At 58.5% G+C, this 20,289-nt stretch overlaps 1 protein-coding gene across 2 annotated transcripts in view; it reads left to right on the top strand.

The window, feature by feature from the left end:
- The window catches only part of PTPA (protein phosphatase 2 phosphatase activator), a 30,155-nt gene extending 13,009 nt beyond the window's left edge, over positions 1-17,146 (top strand). For both annotated transcript variants that reach the window (XM_073905631.1, XM_025888672.2), the window contains exons 4-10: positions 12-137; positions 1,994-2,111; positions 4,124-4,223; positions 5,344-5,468; positions 6,546-6,646; positions 11,504-11,611; positions 15,616-17,146. In XM_073905631.1, the coding sequence (XP_073761732.1) occupies positions 12-137; positions 1,994-2,111; positions 4,124-4,223; positions 5,344-5,468; positions 6,546-6,646; positions 11,504-11,611; positions 15,616-15,693 (756 nt within the window). In that variant the 3' untranslated portion in view covers positions 15,694-17,146. The remainder of the gene's footprint in view (positions 1-11; positions 138-1,993; positions 2,112-4,123; positions 4,224-5,343; positions 5,469-6,545; positions 6,647-11,503; positions 11,612-15,615) is intronic.
- Positions 17,147-20,289: the final 3,143 nt, after the last annotated feature.

Below are 20,289 nucleotides of genomic sequence, written 5' to 3'. Positions count from 1 at the left end.
GCTTACTACAGGCCATTGAGAAACTGGTCACCCTTCTCAACACGCTGGACAGGTGGATTGATGAGACCCCTCCGGTGGACCAGCCCTCTCGATTTGGGAACAAGGCCTACAGGACCTGGTATGCCAAACTTGACGAGGTGAGGCTGCCACACGACGTGCTTGGGGGCTGGGCCAGGGGGTGCAGGAGCTTTCAGGCATCTCAGAATCACTGGGGAGTTTGTTAAAGCGGCGATTCCATTTACCAAAAGTACAAATGCATTTACCCTCTGCCCCCACCATCTTTTCTGAATCGCCACTATGGATGCCCAGTCCCCTGCATGGGGCTGTTAATTAGGTCATTGTTTGCATTAGCAACAGATTCAAATGTCGCAAGTGTCCACGTGCAGGGGACCAGTCAGATAGACTAGTAGGTCTAACCTGGAGTGCTGCGCAGCCATGAGAAAGACTAGGAGCCCACTAGGAGCTTGGGGGAAGGTGGTCTGGGGTTTATTGTTCCGTTAAAGAGGAACCTGGGGTCTGACACATGGCGAGCTACTTTTTGGTAGGAAAGAGGGGAAAAATGAAAAGATATGTTTGTGCTGCTCAGTTTGCATAAGGAAGCGTCACTGGAAGGATGTACAAGAGGCTAATAAAGCTGTGACTTCTCTGAGGGCAGGGGAGAGTGGGAAAGGGGACAGAAACTTCTCAGTGCGTCCCGTTTGTAATGTGTGTATTTATTTACTTTTTTACTTTTCTATTTTCTTGGCAAATCCCAAAGAATTTAGTGTTGTGCTTCTTTTTCTTGATTTTTTAAATTATTAATTTTTATTTAAATTTTAGGTAGTTAATATTCAGTGCAATATTGGTTTCTGGAGTAGAATTCAGTGTATTTTTATCTTTTTAATGTCTTTAGTTTTGAGTCCTATAGCAGTGATAGCTGTTCAAAGCAAGCAACAAATAAAAATGCAGGCTCATGGGCCCTGTCCATAGAAAAGCAGTCTGGAGGTCTAGGGTGGGGCCCAGGAATCCAGAGTTTCCTCAGGTCTCCAGGAGATTTTCCTGCCAGGTGTCTATAGACTGCACCTAGAGAGACTTAGGTCCTCATTTCTCTGGCCCAGTGTTTCCTCCTGGAGCAGGGGGGAGCCCCAGGGACCCAGCAGAATGCTGTCCCTGCCTCAGAGCAGCCTAGGGCTGCCTCTGGCCTTTAAGAGGGTACGGAGTCTTTTCTAAAGATTTTTATTGAGTTAAAACTTAAAGGAAAGTGAATAACTCGCAGCTGTGTGGATGGCTGGATCTCAGCATGTTTGGCCCTTGCACCCCCACCTGTATCAAGCTCTAAAACTTTCCAGCACTCCGGCAGGGCCCTGGTGCCCCTTTCGAGTTGATATCCCCACCCCGCAAACTCTTCTGATTTCCATCCCATAGATCAGTGTTACCTGTTTTTGAACTTCTTATAAACGTCTGACTTCTTTTGCTCAGTGTTCTGTCTCTGAGAGTCCCCCATGTTGTGCTGAGCAGCAGAGCGTTTGCCTTGCGGTGTCGTGTTCCAGCACCTAACTGCACCACGGTCTGTGATCGGTGGACGTTTCGGTGGCGGCTCGTTCCCACATTTTGGCTACCACGAATAACGCTGCTATGAACGTTCTTGTATGCGTGTTTGGGTGGATATACGGCACACATTCTTGTTATCCCGGGAATGTGAAGAAAGATGGTGTCTGTAGGGATGTCAGCGAGTTACCAGATGGGGGAGTTGAATGGCTTCTTTGCAGTTCCCTCCCATCTTGTCCCAGACCCTTGTCCCCTGGAGGAAGGGCCAGCAGACGAAAAGCCACCCCGGGGTAGTGACTCTGTGGCATAAGGGTCAGTGTCTCCCTCCTCAGCTTTCCAGTCAGAGCAGGGAGCCAGGCCGGCCTGGCATGGCCAACCGGGCCCCAGCCAAATGCTGCTCCCGGGTGCCTGCCACCAGGATGCTGCCTAATCTGCTGCCACCACTTTGTGTCTCTTGTGTTATCAGGAAGCAGAAAACTTGGTGGCCACAGTGGTCCCCACCCATCTGGCAGCTGCCGTGCCTGAGGTGGCTGTTTACCTAAAGGAGTCAGTGGGGAACTCCACACGCATCGACTATGGCACAGGTACCTGCCACTCCCGGTGTTTACTTGGCTTCACTGCAGTCTCTTCTTGGGCTGCTTCCTCTTTGCTCCAGATTGTCTCGGGGCCATCTGAGCAAGCAGCCTTTTGGGGCCAGCTGGGGTGCAGTGCCCGCCCCCCCTCCCCCGGGTGCGGGGAGGCCTGGTGCTGCTCCCGCGGCTCTGCCTTGGTCCACCAGGGGGAGCTGATGCCATGTGCATGGTGTCTCTGTGCAGCACCGATTTCTGTTCTTTGTAAAGACAGGGTCTGTGAGCTTAGCACCATCAGCAAATAATTTATTGAGCACTTACTATATCTCAAGGCGACCCTTCACCAGAGCCTTGAGAAATGAAAGAGCTCGGTAGCGCCCGGCAGCATTGTGGCACGCCCTCTTCTAGCCCAGTGTCTGTGTGCTGCTGAGTTCTCTGGGAGAGGGCACATGCAGGCACCTCAGAGGGGAAGTGTTATCTCTGTGGGGGGGGGGGGGGGGGGCGAGGGAGGACCCTGCTGTAGTAGGCTCACCTGTCTGACCTGTCCTGAAGCGACAAGTGCAAGAGCGGCTGCTCTCTTAGGCCTTCCCCTCGCCTGGGGCTCAGGTTCCTCGAGACAAGCACAGGCCACGTTGGCAGGCCTGGAGAAGGGCCCCCTTCCCTTGAACCTGGGTCCTGGGGAGGCGTTGTCTTCTGTTCCCCCTGTTGCTGGGGAGCAGGTTTATCAAGTGTTTTGAGACTTCCCCGGGGTGGGGTTTTGACTGAGACTGACCGGGAGGGACCCTGAAGGGGAGACTGGCCAGGTCAGCCAGGGGTGGGTTTTTCTTCTGCTGTGAAGTGTGCAAGAGCCCCTGAGTGATGGTGGCTGGGACTCTGGCTGGTGGAGATCAGAAACAGTGCAGGTGAGAGGAACAGCTCACGAGCTTCCCAGGCCCTGGAGGCACCTTCATTCTACAGAGCTGGGCCAGGAAGTCGCTGAAATATTCTTTCCCTGCCTCGGTCCAAATACATTTTTTTACAATACTGTGACCCATGGTATTCAGTTGGAGTCTGATCAGTGGTGTCGGTAGTGCTGACCATTCCTGTTTGACATGACTGGGAAAGGAAGGGAGTGCCTTTTTTTTTAGATTTTATTTTGAAGCAATCTTGGCACCCACTGTGGGGCTTGAACTCACAACCCCGAGATCAGGAGTCACATGCTCCACTGACTGAGCCAGCCAGGGACCCCATGGAAAGGGCTGCCTTTTGACCCTGTAATGTGACCATGTGTTGTTCCCCGCTTGGAAGCCTTCAGTGGCTCCCGTTGCTCTTAGGGTACTGAGTCTGAGCTTCTTACGTAGCAGGTAAGGCCTGTCTGGTCGCCAGCCTCATCTCGTTACTCTTTCTCCCTTGCTCTCTCTGCTTTAGCCATACTGGCCTTCCTAGTGTTCTTCAAACATACCCCAGTTTTTCTCACCTCAGGACCTTTGCACATGCTGTTTCTTCTGGCTAGATTGCTCTTCTTGCTTCCCTCACGCCCAGTGCCTTACCAACTCTTACTCATCTTTCAGATTAAATATTACTTCCTTAGGGAAATCTTCTTGAGCCCCCTGTGATATCCTCCAGTTATCACCCTGTCCTTCTCCTTCAGAGCTGGAATTATAGAAGTGATTGTCCGTTTAATGTCTGTCATCCTGGTAGATCATAAACTATCACGCAAAGGCATGGATGTGGTCTCCCTAGTGCCTGACACGGAAAGTGGCTGCCATTGTAGCAGGTGCTCAATAGATAGCGTGGAACTGACAAGTGAGTTAAACCTACAAAACACAATGCAAATGTCTGTTTAAGAAGTCCACCTTTTAGAATTATAGTAGTGGTAGTTCTCAAAAGGTCCTGGGTCTTTCTGGAAGGGGCAGAGGCCCCATTATCTCCATGTTGACCCCCCTCTGTAGAGGGGCAGTTCTCAGTGATTTGGACTCTGGTGAGACCAAGAACAGTACCACTACTTTTTCTGGAAGACCGTCGACCTCGGCTGTTTTCTCCCCTAGGACATGAAGCAGCCTTTGCTGCTTTCCTCTGCTGCCTCTGCAAGATCGGGGTGCTTCGGGTAGACGACCAAATAGCCATCGTCTTCAAGGTGTTTGATCGGTGAGTGAGAAGAAGAGCAGCAGGGGTCTCCTCTCCCTGTCAGACTGGGGCAGGATGCTGGCAGGCGCTCCTGACTGGCTGTTGCTTCTTCTGGCCTGTCCTGATCGAGCTCTGGCTGTGGACGGGGCATCCCAGAAGCCTTCTGACAGGTTCAGATCCAAGTAAGGACAAGCGAAGGAAAGTCACGTGCCGACTGCTAATGCTTCCGTGTGTTTGCCGTGTCGAGCTGCGTCCTGAGCTCTCCACGCGCAGCTCCCTCCCTAGATTCCCCCAGCAGCTCTAGGCAGCAGTGACCGTCATTTCCATTTTTTTTTTTTTTTTTAAGATTTCATTTATTCATTTGACAGAGAGAGACACAGCGAGAGAGGGAACACAAGCAGGGGGAGTGGGAGAGGGAGAAGCAGGCTCCCCGCCGAGCAGGGAGCCCGATGCGGGGCTCGATCCCAGGACCCTGGGGTCATGGGCTGAGCCGAAGGCAGACGCCTAACAACTGAGCCACCCAGGCACCCCAGTCATTTCCATTTTATAGATGAAGAAACGGAGGCCCAGAGAAATCAGCTGTCTTCTGATCCCTGAATTCACACAGCCAGCTGAACCCCTGCAGTCGGGCTCTGACCCGCTCCCCACCTCACCCCACCCCCCCCGAACCACCTGCCCAGCCGTACAGGTGTGGTGCAGCCACCAGAGGCTTCTGACAGCACCCGTTCTCTTTCCGGGCCCCACTGTGGTGATGCTGACGCAGCCCCTGAGAACAGGGAAGGTGGGAGCCGGAAGGCCCCAGGAGATGACCTGCTCTGTCCCCCACCAGCTTTCTGATGGGCAGCCCAGAGTTAGAGAGCCTGGGGCTCCTGCCCAGGGTCTCACATTGTCAGGAGTTGCTGGCGCTAAACCCCCCTTTCCTGGGCCAAAAGAAGGCTGAGCGTGGGAGAAAAAAATAAAGCGACATTATTTTGAGAGTACCAGCTGATGCATAACTTACGCATGTAGGTTTTCATTGAAAATAGAGACCAGTTACACTCTTAGGTAGTTATTTCTGGCCTCCGTGAGCTCCCAGTGGCAGAAGGGTTGAGACTGTCTCTCTGCTTTCTGCTGCCTCTCTCTTCCCCCACCTCCTGCGCAGGTACCTGGAGGTTATGCGGAAACTCCAGAAGACATACAGGATGGAGCCAGCCGGCAGCCAGGGAGTGTGGGGCCTGGACGACTTTCAGTTTCTGCCCTTCATCTGGGGTAGCTCGCAGCTGATAGGTACTGAAGGGGTGCCTACCCCTCTGCCCGCCCCCCCCCCCAGGGGTGTGTGCTCTGTCCGCCCTCCTCCTTTCCCGCCTCACTTCTGCTGCTCAGGGCAGACAGTGACAGCTTATAAAGCAGGCATTAGACTGGCTATTGACGGAGGCTGTTTGCTGTCGACCTTGTGCTGCCAGCCAGCGCGGCAGGCCGGGGGAGGCGGAGGCAGAGTGTGCCGAGATAATAGAAAGTGACACGGACTGGAGCAGGGGCGCTCGCCTGGCGCATAATGGACTGGTGTGAAATGCGCCCCAGCTCCTGGCAGCAGCTGCGGGTTTTATGTTGAAAATGAGGGGCTCTTTTGACTTGGTGACCGGCATCATCCTCCGTTATCATCGAGCTGTGTGCAAGGGGGCCCATCAGGGAGCAGCCACCCAGCGTGGGGCAGTGAGCCGCTTCCTGTGGGCCCTCTCTGCTGGCTCCCCCGACTTGGCCCCTGCTTTCCAGGCTGGGGCAGCTCCCTGGGGTCTCCGCTGGGTGAGGATCGGGTGGTGACTTTTGCTTCAGGGTAGGATTAACCGCCTGCAAAATAATACTCATAAGCATTTGCGTATTTGCTCTGTGCCAGGCACTGCTCTAAGCATTTTAGGTAGATTAAGGTTCCCAGAACCTTCTCAGTGACCCTGGGAAGGGTCTTTGCCTGCCTGAGACTAGCCACCATTGACGAATGCTTAACCTGTGTGGGTGCCGTGCCTGGGGTTTTCCTGTGGTCCCAACCATCAGGCAGTATAAGGGAGGTGCTCCTCATAGCCCCACTGTACAGATGAGGAAGCTGAGCCTCAGAGGGCTGAAGTCACTGGTTCAAGGTCACACGGCTAGAAAAAGGCAGAGCCACTGCTCATTCCACTAGAACACATACATGCACAGCTGTGCGTGCGCACATACACATACCCCTCACTGATTTCTCCCGCAAGGTCAAGTGTTGAGGGCACGTGGGCGGGACTGTGGCCCCAGGGTGGGTGTAGACCGCCCTGGGCTGAGGTGCTTGGTGGGTGTGAATGTCTGGTTCTGAACGCTGGGGCTCTTTGCTGTTCCCAGACCACCCTTATTTGGAGCCCAGGCACTTTGTCGATGAGAAGGCTGTGAATGAGAACCACAAAGACTACATGTTCCTGGAGTGTATCCTGTTTATCACTGAGGTGAGGGGAAGGGGGTGAGGGAGGAGCCCATGCGGCCTCCAGGCCGGGATGAACTGGGGCTGGTGGCTTCGGAGTGGGACGGAAGAGCCAGCACTCTTGCCTGAGGACGGCAGGGCTGGCCCTCAGAGGTGGGTTATTGACAAGGAAGGCCCACCAGGCCTATGAAAGGTTAAGCCCCCTTCTGACTGTCCAGGATTTCCCCCAAATCACTGGTCTGGGGTGACTCCTGAACTCCGTGGGCCTCGAGCTTGAGGGACTGAGACTCCGTCACTAGTGCACTTGGTGACCGATGCAGCAGGTCTGAGACGGGTGTGTGGGGCCCATGAGGCCTGTCCAGCACATGCATGTGGCTGTGTGGGATGACACCATTGCAGGAGGCCGAGAGACTCATGCGGACAGCAGGGATAGATTTCTGCTGAGGGGACACATCTCTGTCAGTGCCTGAGGACATGGGCCAGCTGAAGTGCTGGAGGTGAACCAAACAGGCCTGGGCCCCCAGCCCACCTGGCAGGGGATGTTTATTAACTGGGTGCTGTTGCCCACTAAGGCCGGGTCTCCCACTTCCTCAAGGTCACCCAGGGAGCTTGTTAAAATCCACGTTCCTGTGCCCAGTGCCAGCTTTCTGAATCAAGAATCCTGGGGGACAAGAGCCAGGAACCTATATTAAATGCACTTGCCAGGTGACTTCGCACGGAACTGGGGACTCACTGCTCAAGGGCCTGTCTCTCAGGAGCTGTCAGGACCTTTCATCCTCCCTGCTGCATACCTCTCCCCCTTCCCCCAAACTTTCAAAGGGTACCCTGTTCTGCTGTCTGGAGAGGGTCTTGCCACCATTCTCTTTCCAATGCCCATATGCACGTCTGGGCCCAGTGATGCTCCTGCCATGGCCGTGGTCCCCTCCCCACCGGGGCTGCTCTCTTGGCCCCAGTTCTGAGGCCCCTGAACAGAGAAGCCTGGTTAAGCAGCCATTGCCCCAGGCTGCTCATGGTCAGCATTCGGCTCAGACCTCTGCCAAACTCCAGAGGCCAGAGGGGAATGACACGTTTTTCCAAGTCAGCAAATGGAGCCGGGACTGATGGCTGGGCGGCCACTGCTTCAGCCTCAGATTTGCTGCCTTCAGCAGTGTAGCAGGCCCAAGGTCAGAAGGACTTGGGGCAGCCTGGCTCACTGCCTCAAGAGCCAGTCATGTGCTTCCCTTTCCAGAGGGGAATGCGAGGGTCTGGGGAGCCCTGGGAGACCCTGGGAGGAGCGGGAGGAGCAGGGTGGGGAGAAGGGGTACACATTCTAGGCTGAGCCATTGCTTTGCTCACGTGGGGGTTAAAAGGCTCAGCCGTTGTGGCCCCCTCTGGTGGCTGGCCAAGCCCCTGTGTCCCCGTCAGTGACTAACAAGGAAGAAGGCCAGGCCGGGCCTCGGGGAAGATGGGAATTGATTCCAGGTTAAAGTTTTGTATTTTTATTTCTTTGGTTGGTTATGCTGGTCTAAAAACCCAAAAGCTGTCTAAAGTTTGGGACCCAGTTCCTCTGCTGGAGGAAATCCTGCAGTGGACACTAGATGGCGCTAAGGGCACATTGAACTTCGAGAAGGTTTTAGTAACTTAATCGGGGGAGAGGCAGAGAGGCAGAGCCTAGAGTTTTTGCTTGTTCTGCACCCTCTCTGCGAGGCCTGGTTTCCACTTTGGGTCTAGGTGCTTGGGCATGGTGGTAAACACTGAATGCTAGCAGGGCTGAGGGCTCCCTTTCACCCACCTGGCCAAGCTGAGACCTGACTGGCACTGCGGGTGCTCGCTACGCCCACCCCAGCCCCCTTCCACCCTGCACCAGTGTTTCACCGCCCCTAGTTCGTCATGAGTGACCTGGCCTGGCTCACCCTGACCAAGGGAGACTGAAGGCCTGCCACTGGGACACAGGGGACCTGGGGGTCTGTGCAGAGTTCCGTGGGCTTCGGGCTGGAAGGGGGGCGGTGTTGCCCCTGGAGACCGGGGCTTCAGGACGGCTGGTGCGACTAGGAGGAAAAAACAAAACAACAAGAAGTTGGAAGTGGAACTGGGCGTCTCCTCCCCGTCTCCCAGGACCTGCCCTGGTAGCCCTGGGCATCCTGGATGAGGGACCCCACCTTGCAGGGCTTCTGCTGTCTCAGGAAATGCAGCCCTGGCGCCTTTAAGAGCCCAGGGCAGGCAGGAAAAGAATTTCAGTTTCAATCTGGCTTCTAAATTTGGAGTTTTGGGAAGGGAGGGATCAGATTTCAGCTGGAAGGGAAGGAGCTGACAGGAAGGCGCTGTGCAGAGCCTCCCCCCATCCCCCCTCAGTTACTGACAGAGGAACCATTTACAAAAGGCCGATTCTCCTGGGAGTGGAGAGGCAGGAACGCAGCGTCTGTGAGTAATTTCCTGCTCAATATGGCTGCTCTGACTCACACGATTCCCCTGGGGTCACTGCGGGACTGCAGCTTGCTTGCTCGTTCTCGCTCTTTCTCTTCTCCCTTTGTGGCTAGAATGAGCTAATTTTTTTTTTTTTTTTTTTTTTTTTTTTTTGGTCTTCTCGCTCCCGATTCCTTTTTTCCCCCCTCGTCTGTTTTCCTTTCCCAGAGTTGCAAAGTCTCCTTCTGAAGGACTTAGGGAGACCTGGGGACACTGAAGGCCTGGGGGCGGGGTGGAGTTGGGGGGGCAGCTCCTCCAGAGAAAAGAGCATCTTTGGCCTTTCCGTGGGGAGGGGCAGGGCCACTGGGGCTCTGCCAGCAGGCCAGAGAGGCCTGTTGGGGTCCCCTCCCGTGCCCCTAATGGGTGAGGCTGGCCCACGAGGCAGAGCCTCTGGTTTCCCAGCGTCATCTGGCTCAGGCCTCAGGGCCCTTGCTGAGCAGGCTTCTGGAGCTATGCTGTGGGACCAAGCCAGCAGGGTGCCTCTGGGGTGGTTTGTTCACTGGGCCTTGTCCAGAGTGAAACTGATTACACATCTCCAGTGATCCCTGAACTTCTCCGGGCCTGGAAGTGTGCAGGAGAGGACTGGAGCCTGGCGCTGGTCCCCAAGGGCCAGAGAGCTTTGGGGGAAGGGGTGGGGCGAGAGGGAGGGCTGGTAGTTGGGGGTGGAGCCTGCTTGAGTAGGATGGATGGAACAAAGCTCCTTGAAGGCCAGGCCCCGTAGGCTTTGGGTACCTGCAGCCATCCTGGAGGAGGGAGCCTTAGAAATAGAGGTGGGGAAAGACTGTGGGTGTAGGCACTAACCCAGGAAAAGCCCTGCGGCCACCAGGGTAGGTCCTGTCTCCATCTGCCACCTCAGGCTGTGGCCTCGCTGCTAGAGGAAGGAATCTGTTGTCCTTGCTACTGAACGTGGGGGTTGAGACAGGCTTTTGGGGAACTTTAGCCAGGGGAGGGAGGTGACAGTAGTAAATGGCAGCTTTTTGGACTTAAATCTTGCAGTTTGGTACAAGGCCCTTATTGGAGAAATGAGAGGCGTGTGGGAGTGGGTCACCCGGGGGAGTCCACAGCCAAACGATGGGGTATTATGAGTTCCTGGGCCCCTGTCCTTATGCCCAACATGGAGAGGGAGCTTTAGGCCCATCCTTTGTCCCTGGAACAGCTCTCCCCCTCCGCGCCTCCTCTCACAGCCTCTTCTGGAACCTTCCACCCACTCAGGGTCCAAGTCTCTGTTTCCTTGCCAGCTTAGCCTCTTTGCTTTTCAGACTCTTTCTTCTGAAGCCTGGGGCTCAGGGTGCTGAACCCCATTCTCCCAGCCAGCACCAGTACTGTTTATAAGCTTGGGGGGCAGTGTTGAGGGGGGTTGAAGTGCCTGCTAGCCACAGATGTGCTGGCCTTGTGCGGAGGGGTGCACGCAGGCACACAAGCCTCCCTGTCTCAGTGCTGTGGTTTCTCATGTCATGGGAACGTCACTGGGCTTGCTGCAGAGTCTCTTTCCTTCCTGGAGTGTCAAACTCTTGGCAAGAGGAGGGACAGGAATGGAGCTGTCCTTGCTCCAGCCTGTCCTTTGCTGCTGTCAGTGCCGTCCCTTCTTTACCTCCCGGCCTAGTGGGGTGGGCTTTCTAAACAGACCTTCCTCCCGAATCTGCTGCAGGTGCCCCCGGCTCACGGTTCACATCTGCCCCCTCTTTTCCTCCCTCCCTTTTGCCTGCCACACAGAGGGCATTTGGATGCCTGGATTTGGTCTTCCCCACCTTGCCCTTCCCCCAAACCCGCTCTTCTGGCTCTGGCTCTGCCTGTGGCAGGTACAGCCCGAGCACCTGGCAGTAGAGCCCACCCTGTGTGTGGGGCCGGGGAGGGCTGGGGGGCCTGCTGCTGCTGTTTATCTGAATGGGAGCAGGTCCCTGGCGCTGGTGTGGCGCTCTCGGTGGCTGAGGGGTAGGAATTGCTGGGAGTCCCAGCCGGTGCTTGGGTTGAGATTTTATTTTTCTGAGGCTGCTGAATGTGGTGGCGGTGGGAATCGGGCCCCCTTTTTCTGGCTGGGGAAGAAAGGGGGTGACTCTGGAGGTTATATTTTCCCAGTGGGTCTTGCAGACCAAGAGAGACCGTCTGTGGTACTTATGTGTGTGCGTGTGTGTGTGTGTGTGCGTGTGTGCGCGTGTGTGTACCCTCCCCCCCAGATGATGCAGCCAAGTCCTGAAGCATACATGCATGTGTGTGCGTGTCTGTCCGTGCATATATACGCGTGCACGTATGTGCTTTAGCGCGCGTGCATGTTTGTACGTGCGTGTGCATGTTTGTGCGTGAGCGTGCGCGTGCGCATGTTTGTATGTGCGTGTGTGCGTGCATGCTTGTGTGCACGCACATATGCGTGACCTTGCTATGGGGATCCGGGGGATGAGCTCCCAGGTAGCCTGCCTCTCCAGCTGTGGATTCTCTTTTCCAGATGAAGACAGGCCCCTTTGCAGAGCACTCCAACCAGCTGTGGAACATCAGCGCTGTGCCCTCCTGGTCCAAAGTGAACCAGGGTCTGATCCGTATGTACAAGGCCGAGGTGAGAAGGGCTGGTCCTGGGGCTGCTGACCCACCCCCTCTGCTGCTTGGCTCCGAATCTTGGGCCAGCCCCTCTGACCCTGCAGGCCTCGGAGTCTCTGTCTGTGGGATAGGCAGGCAAAGAATCACTAGGCGGAGGCCCGGCTCTGCCCTGTGACTGATGAGTCAAGGCCCTGCAGCTCAGGGCTCTGTCGCACGGCCAGAGGCCCCTCACAGCTGTGTCTCCCATGGGGACGCAGAAGTGGATGTGCTTTGCAGGCACCATCCAGATTGGTTCTTCTCAGTCTTTGGTGGGTCCGGTCCCTGGGCAGGTGGGAGGTCTCTGGGAGCAGATACCTCTGGCAAGCACTTCAGGCGGTCTCCCTGCTCTCAGATGGGAGAGGCGCGGCGAGGAGGCGGTTTCCCTGAGCTCCCCCTGCTGGGGGTTGGCTGCCCAGCTCCTGAGGGTGCCCTCTGCCCTCTTTCCTCTCCGGCGCCCTTTTCCCGCCGAGGGGGTGGCTTTTTTTTCTTGCAAGTAGGGAGCAGAGATTTCCTTTCCCTCCTGTCCCTTCCGCTAGCTCCTTTCACATCTGTGCACGCCAGTGCGAGAGCTGCGTGACCGTGGCCACGGAAGGGCCTAGATGTGAAGTCCCTCACCGAGAGTAACGAGTCCCCAAAGTCCCCTCTTTCTGCCCTCAGGCTGGTGGACTTCGACGTTGTCCCGTGGGTGCCCATCTCTTGACCCTTGGCCAGCCCTCTCCCACGGAGGGAGGGAGGTCGGTTCCCTGGGTCTGCTTCATTACCCTCAGAGTGTACTCAGATCCTGTCGATGGAGGCAGGGGTGCAGGGAGGAGAGGGTACTAGAGGCTTGGATGTGGTCTGGTGGTCCAGTTGGCCCTGTTTCTCTGCATGGCCCTGAAGGGGTTAATGGCGCTGGAACTGACCGGGGCCTGGCCCCGTCTCTCCCTTCCGCCCCCTCCCCCTCCGGTCCCCTTCCTCTGGACTTCACATCCTGTGTTTAGGTTCCAACCCACATACCTCTCTAATCTGAGAGGAGCGTTTGCTGGGGCTGCGCAGACTCCTTCCGGGCTAGCCCACTGGGCCCTCCAGTCCAGCTGTCCCCTGCCTGGAGAGCACCCGGGTCACTGCCCGCGGGGTGTCCTGTTGTTCCTGACACCCACCCCCTGCCAGTCCCACAGTGGGTGCCGGTGGGGAACCCGTCCCCACTGCTGGGGGCTGTGTGCAGTGTGTGAGGAGTGCCTGGCCCCTCCAGCCTCCCACCCCTGCTCCCGGGCGCCACAGGCAGGACTCTGGTGCCTTTCCTGCTTTGGGGTCTGAAGTGCTGTCCTTCCTGCATGACTCTAAACTTATCTTGGGGGGTGCGGGAGTGGCCCTTCGGGCAGAGCAGGAGCCCCTGCTCCCTTCCCCTACCTGCCCCTTGCAGAGGAGGAGCTCCAGCCCGACAGGATGAGGGAGGAGCAAGCTAAGATTCCAAATGGTGGTGCAGCCGCAGAAACAGAATAGAACAGTTGTAACCGTTGTGGGATTTCTGTGGGTGCGGGAGGACAGCCACCGCAGCTCAGGCCCAGACCGAGGGAACACCAGGGGATCACAAAGTACCCTTCCCCCAAACGGGGGAGACTCCAGCTCTGGATGCTCGCAGGTGCAGCACGAGCCGGCAGCCTTGCCAGGTGCTGGGTGGCGGCCAGACTTCTTTGTAGGATAGCGCTGGAGCCCCCTGACTGGGGATTTAGGAACACCGCATCTCGGTGACGTTGCTAGCAGGTACCCCTTGGTTTTTTGGTCCCCGAGAGCCCGTGGGATCGCCTGCTCCCTTCCCAGAGGTCCAAGGAAAAGGACTTGTGTTTTCAGGTCAGTTCTCAGTCCATGGGGAAGACCCGCGAGGCCCACCAGTCTTGAAGTCCGAGCAAGGCCAGGGCCACCAGGCAGAGTGGGCTCTGGGAGGGGAGTTGGTCCCCTGAGCTGCCACAGAGGCCTGACCAGGCCTGGCATCAGGTGGCCTCGGGATTTGGGACCCACCGTGTGCATCTCTGCCCCTGCCTTTCTGAAGTGAGGAAGCAAACGTGTTCGGTGCCCTTGTGGGTGGTGGGCCCTGTCTTTCCCGAGGGCTGTCACTGCTGGTGCTCATTTCCCAAGGGCCTTGTCAGGGCCTGGAGAATCCCTTCTGCCCCTTGAAACACCAGCACCTGGAAGGGCCTGCAGATCCGGGCCTCCCGCTGAAGTGTCTGTGCGGGGCCGGCGGAGCTGAAGATGCTGCTCTGCCCCCCCAGCCCCCCCCCCCCCCCCGGGCACTGCTAGCTGGGAGAAGGCCTGACCAGGGGCTCCCTCCCGCTGTTGTCCTGAAGCCTCAGGCTTCCTTTGCCCCAGGTAGCCTCTTGCCTTTGGCCCAGCCCCTCTCCTGTCCCGTGGCCCTGGGGAAACTTGTTCTGGGTCCCTGAAGGCAGAGTGCGGAGAACCACCCCTGCCCCCTCCTGCTAAGCCTCTGGCCTTTGCAGCTTCCTTTGAATGAGAGCTAGAAGCAGGTTGACCTTTGACCCTTTGTGGAATTCCAGGGCCCTGGGGGGGGGCCCTTTTACAAACTCCCACCACTTCCTTGATGACATAAGCACAACGGCAGCTGCCTTTGCCTCTGCTGGGGCTGCTTCTGCGCCTCCTCCCCCTGAGGAACCCCACCCCGGCCTGCTCCCCACTTTCTCTGCTGTCGGCCCAGCAGCCTGGCTGTGGCCTGGAGCTCTGCTCCCTCTCGGAGCTTAGCTCTTCATCCTTCTTCCATCACACAGAAAGATTTTTCTTTTCCTGCTCACCTCCTGAGCCCCCTTCAGGCCTTGACTGTCCCCCACTTGACCTACAGCTGGTCAAGACCTCCTCATTTCTGCACCTGGTTGTTGAGATGAGGGGACCTGGGCCCGTCGGGGCACACCTTTGTGCCCCGAAGCTTAGGAGGAGGTTGAGGCCACAGTCACAGAGCAGGAATCGCCCTATCTGAAGCTGTAAGTCATGTTCCGACCCAGCCATCCTGGTGGTTTTCTGTGGTCAAAGGTATGAGAGAAGGCGGAGCCTCCCTTGCTCGGGGCGGAGCTGCTGCCCGAGAGAGCTAGCCAGTGACCAGGGCCTGAGTTGGGCACAGCAGGATTGGGGTGGGGAGGCCGGGAGCTGGGGCCCCCCTCCCTTTCCTGGTCCTGTATGGTGCTGAGCAGTGCCTGGGTCAGAGGGTCGAGGTGTGTGGCCTGGGGCCCGGCAGCCTGTGGGCCAGGCCCGCTTCTGTGGTAGGCCCTGCCAATCTCCCCATCTCCACCAGAGCTCTGGGCTGAGGTCCCGGCTGGGCTGGGTTCAGGGAGTAGGGCCATACCCCTGTTCAGTGTTCTTGTGTCTGCCCCATGCGCAGGGCTGCTGGGAATTGCCCTGGGGGTCGAGGGACATTACCTGGTTCTTACTGTCTCACCGTGAAGTGCTCGCCAGCACGCCCTTTTCAGTTCAGGGAACTGAAAATTGCAGAAAAATGGGTCTTGGACCCTTTTCCCAAGCTTGTATCCAAATGTCCTCATACTTCTTCTCCAGGACGGGGGGCCTGGGCTTGGGCGCTCCCCTCTGGTCTGGAGGGTTCTTTTCATCTCTGGTCCCCAACTCCCTGCCCTCCCCCATCTCCCCCCCCCCCCCCCCCCCCCCCCGCCGTGAGGTTGGGCTGCCTTCTCTTTCCCTCCCTTTCTCTCTCTCCCTCACTCATTATTTGGTGGGTCTGATTGTCATGGAGTTGGGGGGGGGAGGTCTTTAGCTGGGAGGAGGTGGTCAGAAACAGGTAGGAAGTCTTCCCTTTCCCGGGAGGCCCCGGGAGCTCCCCCTGAGATGGCCCCCTTCCTGGGCCCTGGGGAGACACTTCCTGGGATCCGTGCCTGTCCGAGGCTCCAGAGTTGTCCAGGGGTCGCTTGGAGGCCTGAGAGGCCGAGTGGGCCTCTGGCAGGGGTGCGGCGCCGTCCTCACCTCTCTTCTCCCCTCTCCCCTTCACAGTGCTTGGAGAAGTTTCCCGTGATCCAGCACTTCAAGTTCGGGAGCTTGCTGCCCATCCATCCGGTCACCTCGTGCTAGGGCCTGAGCAGCCAGGGCCGCCCAGGCCGCAGTTCTGTGCCTGCCCTCCCCCGCCCCAGCTCCGGTCACTCCCTGACCCCTCCCTCTGTTCTTTCTGTTTGCTGAGAGGCTGTCTGCTGGGGTGGGTGGTGAGCATGGGGTGGAGGGAGGCCCAGGGCCTAAGGCGGAAGGACCCAAAGTGAGGGGAGAAGTGACCACAGGGGGGCCCGTCTTCCCATGGCGGGAGGGTGCGCTCGGGCCCCAGCCCCACGCTTGGCCTTCCTCTCCTTTCTCTCCTGCCCCGTCCAGCGCGCCACCTGGGCTGGTCTGCACCACTGGCAGGGGAGGGGGTTGCGGTTTCCATTGCTTTCCTTTCCTAGGTCCTGTTGCCTTTTTAGGGGTTGGGGCAGTTGCTCCCCGTGGGGTGGGTCAGTTTCCTAAGCCATGTTTGGGTGGGTGTCTGGGGTTCTGAAGACTGGAGGATGAGGCTGGTGGCCAGCCTCGGGGGGGAGTCGGGGACCAAGAAGCATTGGGTGTTCTGGCCCGTGACCCTCCCAGCTTCTTCTCACGGCTGCCCCCTGGGCCTGCGGCACCTGTGTCCAGCGCCTCATCCTGGCTTCTCTGTTCTTTGACCTTTGGCTCTGCTGGGTTTTCTGGCCGTAGCCACTCCTGTCGCCCTCTACAAGGGTGGTCTCTGGAAGCTGCCCTTTGGGTAGGCACTGGGTGTTGCTCACTGGCTGATGGGTGAGGCCTGCCTTTCTAAAGTTTCTCAGGCTGGGAGGGCGTGGCAGAGACACAGGGAGGGGCTGGGGCCCGCTGTGGTTGTGGGGAACCTGGATTCCTCCGGAATCTTAGGTTCTGCTCCCTCCTCCCTGCTGCTTGCTTCTCCAGGGCCCTTTGGCCCTGTTTCCCTGCCCTTCAGGGCAGTGGGTCAGGGGCCGCTGGAGCACTCAGAAGCTCCCCCCCCCATCCTCCCCTCTCCCTGAACTCACCTACTGGCTCTCCAGGATGAGGCAGCCATGGCCCTTCCAAGCCCAGGCTTTGGCTCTGCAGATTGGCAGGGGCCGGGCTGGGTGAGGGCTTGCTGGCATGCCAGGCCCTGAGTTTTCTTCTAGGACTGCTCTTGGGCCAGCCTCTTGCAGGCTCTCCCTGGCCCAAGCCCAGGCCTGCCCTTCTCCACTACCCCCATCCTCTGTCTGGATCCACATCTCCTTTGGGAAGGGGGAGCTCCCAAGAAGCACAATTCAGGGGCTTGACCCTCACATCTGGGCCGATGGCCTGGGCAGAGGCCGGGACAGGAACCGCTAGAGTCACAGAAATCGTTTTCCCAGGAGAGGCCTCATGCTGGCCTCCCTCCCAGGGTCCAGACCACCACCTTCCTGGCTCCTCTTGCCCTTGCCCCCCTTGCGCCCCACCCCCAGCCCCATGCGCCTTCATTGCTGGTTGGATTAAAGCCTCTGTTTTGCACCTGTCACCTGTGTGAGGCGTGTCTTTTCCTGCCACGTGTTTTCTCCTTCTCCACGTGCCTGTTTGTCTCCCCATCAGGTCCCCTTCCCTCGGGCCATGGTGTCTGGGGCTGGGGCTGGCTCAGCGGGTGTCTGGGCTGAGCCTGTGCCAGGCAGCCAGTGAACATGCAGTGGGCGCCCAAGCAGGCTCTGGCGGGTCCTGGCTGCCCCCACCCCCAGCTGAAAGGTCTTGGGTAAGTTACTGAATCTCCCTGAGCCTCGGCTTCCTCATCTGCAGAATGGAGTGAGTGAAGGATGTGCGATTCCTCAGCCCAGGGCCTGGCACAGAGCAAGTGCCTGTGGTCCCCACGGCTCTTCTAGATGCAGGCAGCCCCTCTGGACTCCAGGCCTGAAGGGGGGAGCCTTGGGACTGGACTTTGCTGCCAGCCATGCGCCTGTGGCTTTTAGGGGTGCCCCTTCTATATTGTCCTTCCCCACCTCTTCTGTCCCTTTCGTGCTGGAGTTCGGAGTTGGGGGGCTGCCGTACCCGAGGCCTCTTGGTCACCTCCTTGGACACGCCTGTTCGTGGGCTTGTGTCTGCAGATGAGTCTTCTCAGAGGATGAGCCCTCGGCCCTTCTCCCAGCCTCGGAGGCCTTGCCAAGGAGAGCCTGGTGGCCGAGAGCCCTGCCTCGAGTCAGGCCCACCCGGGCCAACCTAAGGCCTGCCGCGCTGCTTACCAGCTGGGAGAGCCTCAGGGTTGACTTCACCTCAGCCTGGCTTCCTAATCGGGAAAGTGGGCATAATGCTCCTCCGGCCGTGGATTGTGAGGACCCAGTCATTTCACAGATGGTTAGTGGCTGTGTATTCAGCCCCATGATACCAGAATGTTAGGTGGTGGTGGGTGTTCTGGAGGAAATACCAGCAATTAATTGAGAGCGCGGCAGGTGGGGTTTGCTTGAGCGACACGGTTGGGAAAGACTCCTCGGACGGAGGTCCGTGAGTCAGGGGCGGAGCTGCAGGCTACGGGGCAGGGGGAACAGCTGGGGGCCCAGCGCCACAGGGGGGTTGGGAGGGCAGGGTCCTCACAGATCCTCGCTGACGGTTTTGGGGTTTAGTCTCTGAGGATCCTCTGGGTAGCTGGTGGAGGGTTTGGCCAGTGAGAAGGGCCTGGGGCACGTGGGGCAAGAGGGGAGGTGGACACCGTTTGGGAGGCGTGAGGCTGGTGGCCTGGATTCGGGTTCAGTGTGGAGGTAGTGAGAGGTGGGCCCGTTCTGGCTGTGTTTAGAGCAATCACCAACAGGAAGGAAGGTGTGAGAGGGAAAAGAGAAGCCCAGAGCAGCCCCAATTCTTGCCATTTCCTGAGGTGGGGCAGATGTGGGAAGGAGGATTTGCTACTGGGGGCCTCGGGGGGTGCCTGTTAGCTTTTAAGAGGAGGTGTGGAGTAGGCACCTGGGTCTGCTGATCTCGAGCCAGGGGCGGGGCTGGGCTGCTAGCCTAGGGAGTGGTCAGCAAGCGACTGGTCCCCAGGGTCACCAAGGCAGGAGTGGGGATGAAGGCCAGAGGAGGGCTGGCTGGTTCTGGGCAGACCAGCGGGGGAGGGTGGGGAGCGGGAGATTCTAAGGTCAGGGCCCTGGGCACGTGGCTAAGGGGACGGAACCGGCCCTGGGTCTCTGTGCCTTGCTCAGGGCTGCTTCCGTGGGATGGGTGGCAGGGTGGCAGGGTGGCAGAGGGCTGGGGAGGGAATGGGAATCAGACGTGGAGGTGCACATGCTTCCCGCGTGCTCGTGAGGCCCCACGAGGGGCTCACAGAAGCACAGAGGTGAGGTCCCCGGTCCAAGCCCACCAGTCTGGCAGGAGGAACGCAGAGCCCGACGGTCTGGTTGCCAGGCACACTCTAGCACAACCCCTCACTCCCCTCTTCCAGAGCTCTGCTGTAAAGGGAACAGAGATGGGTAGAGTGGGCGGGGGGCTTGAGGTCAGGGAAGGCTCCCCGGGGTGATGATCGGGCTGGAGTGCAGGCTCTGCCCACCGTGTGCCGAGAAGGGGAAGCTGACGGCAGCGAGGCCTCGAAAAGGTGCCAGGCTGCTTGTCCCTTCTTCGCGGAGGCAGGGCGCACCCTCGCACCGACTGGTGCCTCCTGCCTTGTTCTGGATTTCCTTCTGCCCCAGGCTGCCTGTGGGGTGGGGCGGGCAGGAGCTGGGGTTGTGCGGGGGACAGTTGGACACCGAACCCACGGGCAAGGGCTTCGGTGCAGGCTGGCAAGCCGGCTCGCGCCCCGGGTGATGGGGTGGGCGCTCGGCGGAGGATGGCTGCCGTGCTGTCCACCGGCTGGGGCTCCCTGGGCTCTGAGGCAAGCTGAGCGTGGGGCTGGCTCCCAGCGCTGGCGGGGGGGAGCAGCGGCTGCCCACTGTCCTGGGCCAGACAGGCCCCAGAGAACAAGTGGAGCTCTGCACCTGTGTTCCTGGCTCGGGGGGGGCCGAGGCCGTGCTCACAGGGGGGGGGGGGGGGTGGGCGCAAAGAGACCTTTCCTAGCAGAACCCCCGGCAGGACTGGGGTTGGAAGGCGAGCAAAGGGAGGGCTGAGTGCGGCCAAGACTTGCACCCAAGTCGGGCGACATGTTCTTGAGGCCGACAAGCAGTGAGCCCATGCTCCGTACGTACACAGCATTTGCAGGTGTCTGGAGATGAAAAAGGGGAGAATCCTGCCTTTAAGCGACTTCCAACCTGAGGCGCCTGGCTGGCTCAGTCAGTGGAGCACGCGACTCTTGATCTCAGGGTCATGAGTTTGAGCCCCATGTTGCGTGTAGAGATGACTTAAAAAAATCCAAAAAAAAAAAAAGAAACTTCTAACCTAATGGGGGAAACAGAGGGATCTTGGACCAGCTGTGGGCGCCGTGGGATGATCGACTCCGGGGGGGAGCTCGGGGAAGGCTCTGGGGAGGAGGTGGCATTTGAGTGCGGCCTGGGACGATGGGCAGAGACTGGGGGCATTCTGGTGGGGGCCTGTTGTGAGCAGAGGTGTGGAGGCAGAGCTGGAAAAGCTGTTGGGGGGCTGGCTGGTCTGCAGAGGGCTCGGAGCCAAGACTCCCCTAACACTACACATCCTCTCGACACAACGCAACTGCACTGAATGTCTGCAAAACAAGTGTGCTTCGTTCGTGTCTGTCTGCCC

The sequence above is a fragment of the Callorhinus ursinus genome, unplaced genomic scaffold (genome assembly GCF_003265705.2).
Source record: "Callorhinus ursinus isolate GAN/ISIS: 27379988/994484 unplaced genomic scaffold, GSC_fseal_2.0 scaffold24, whole genome shotgun sequence".
Lineage (NCBI taxonomy): Eukaryota > Metazoa > Chordata > Mammalia > Carnivora > Otariidae > Callorhinus > Callorhinus ursinus.
Note: the sequence above shows the minus strand (reverse complement) of the source record. Positions and strands in the feature narration are given on the sequence as shown.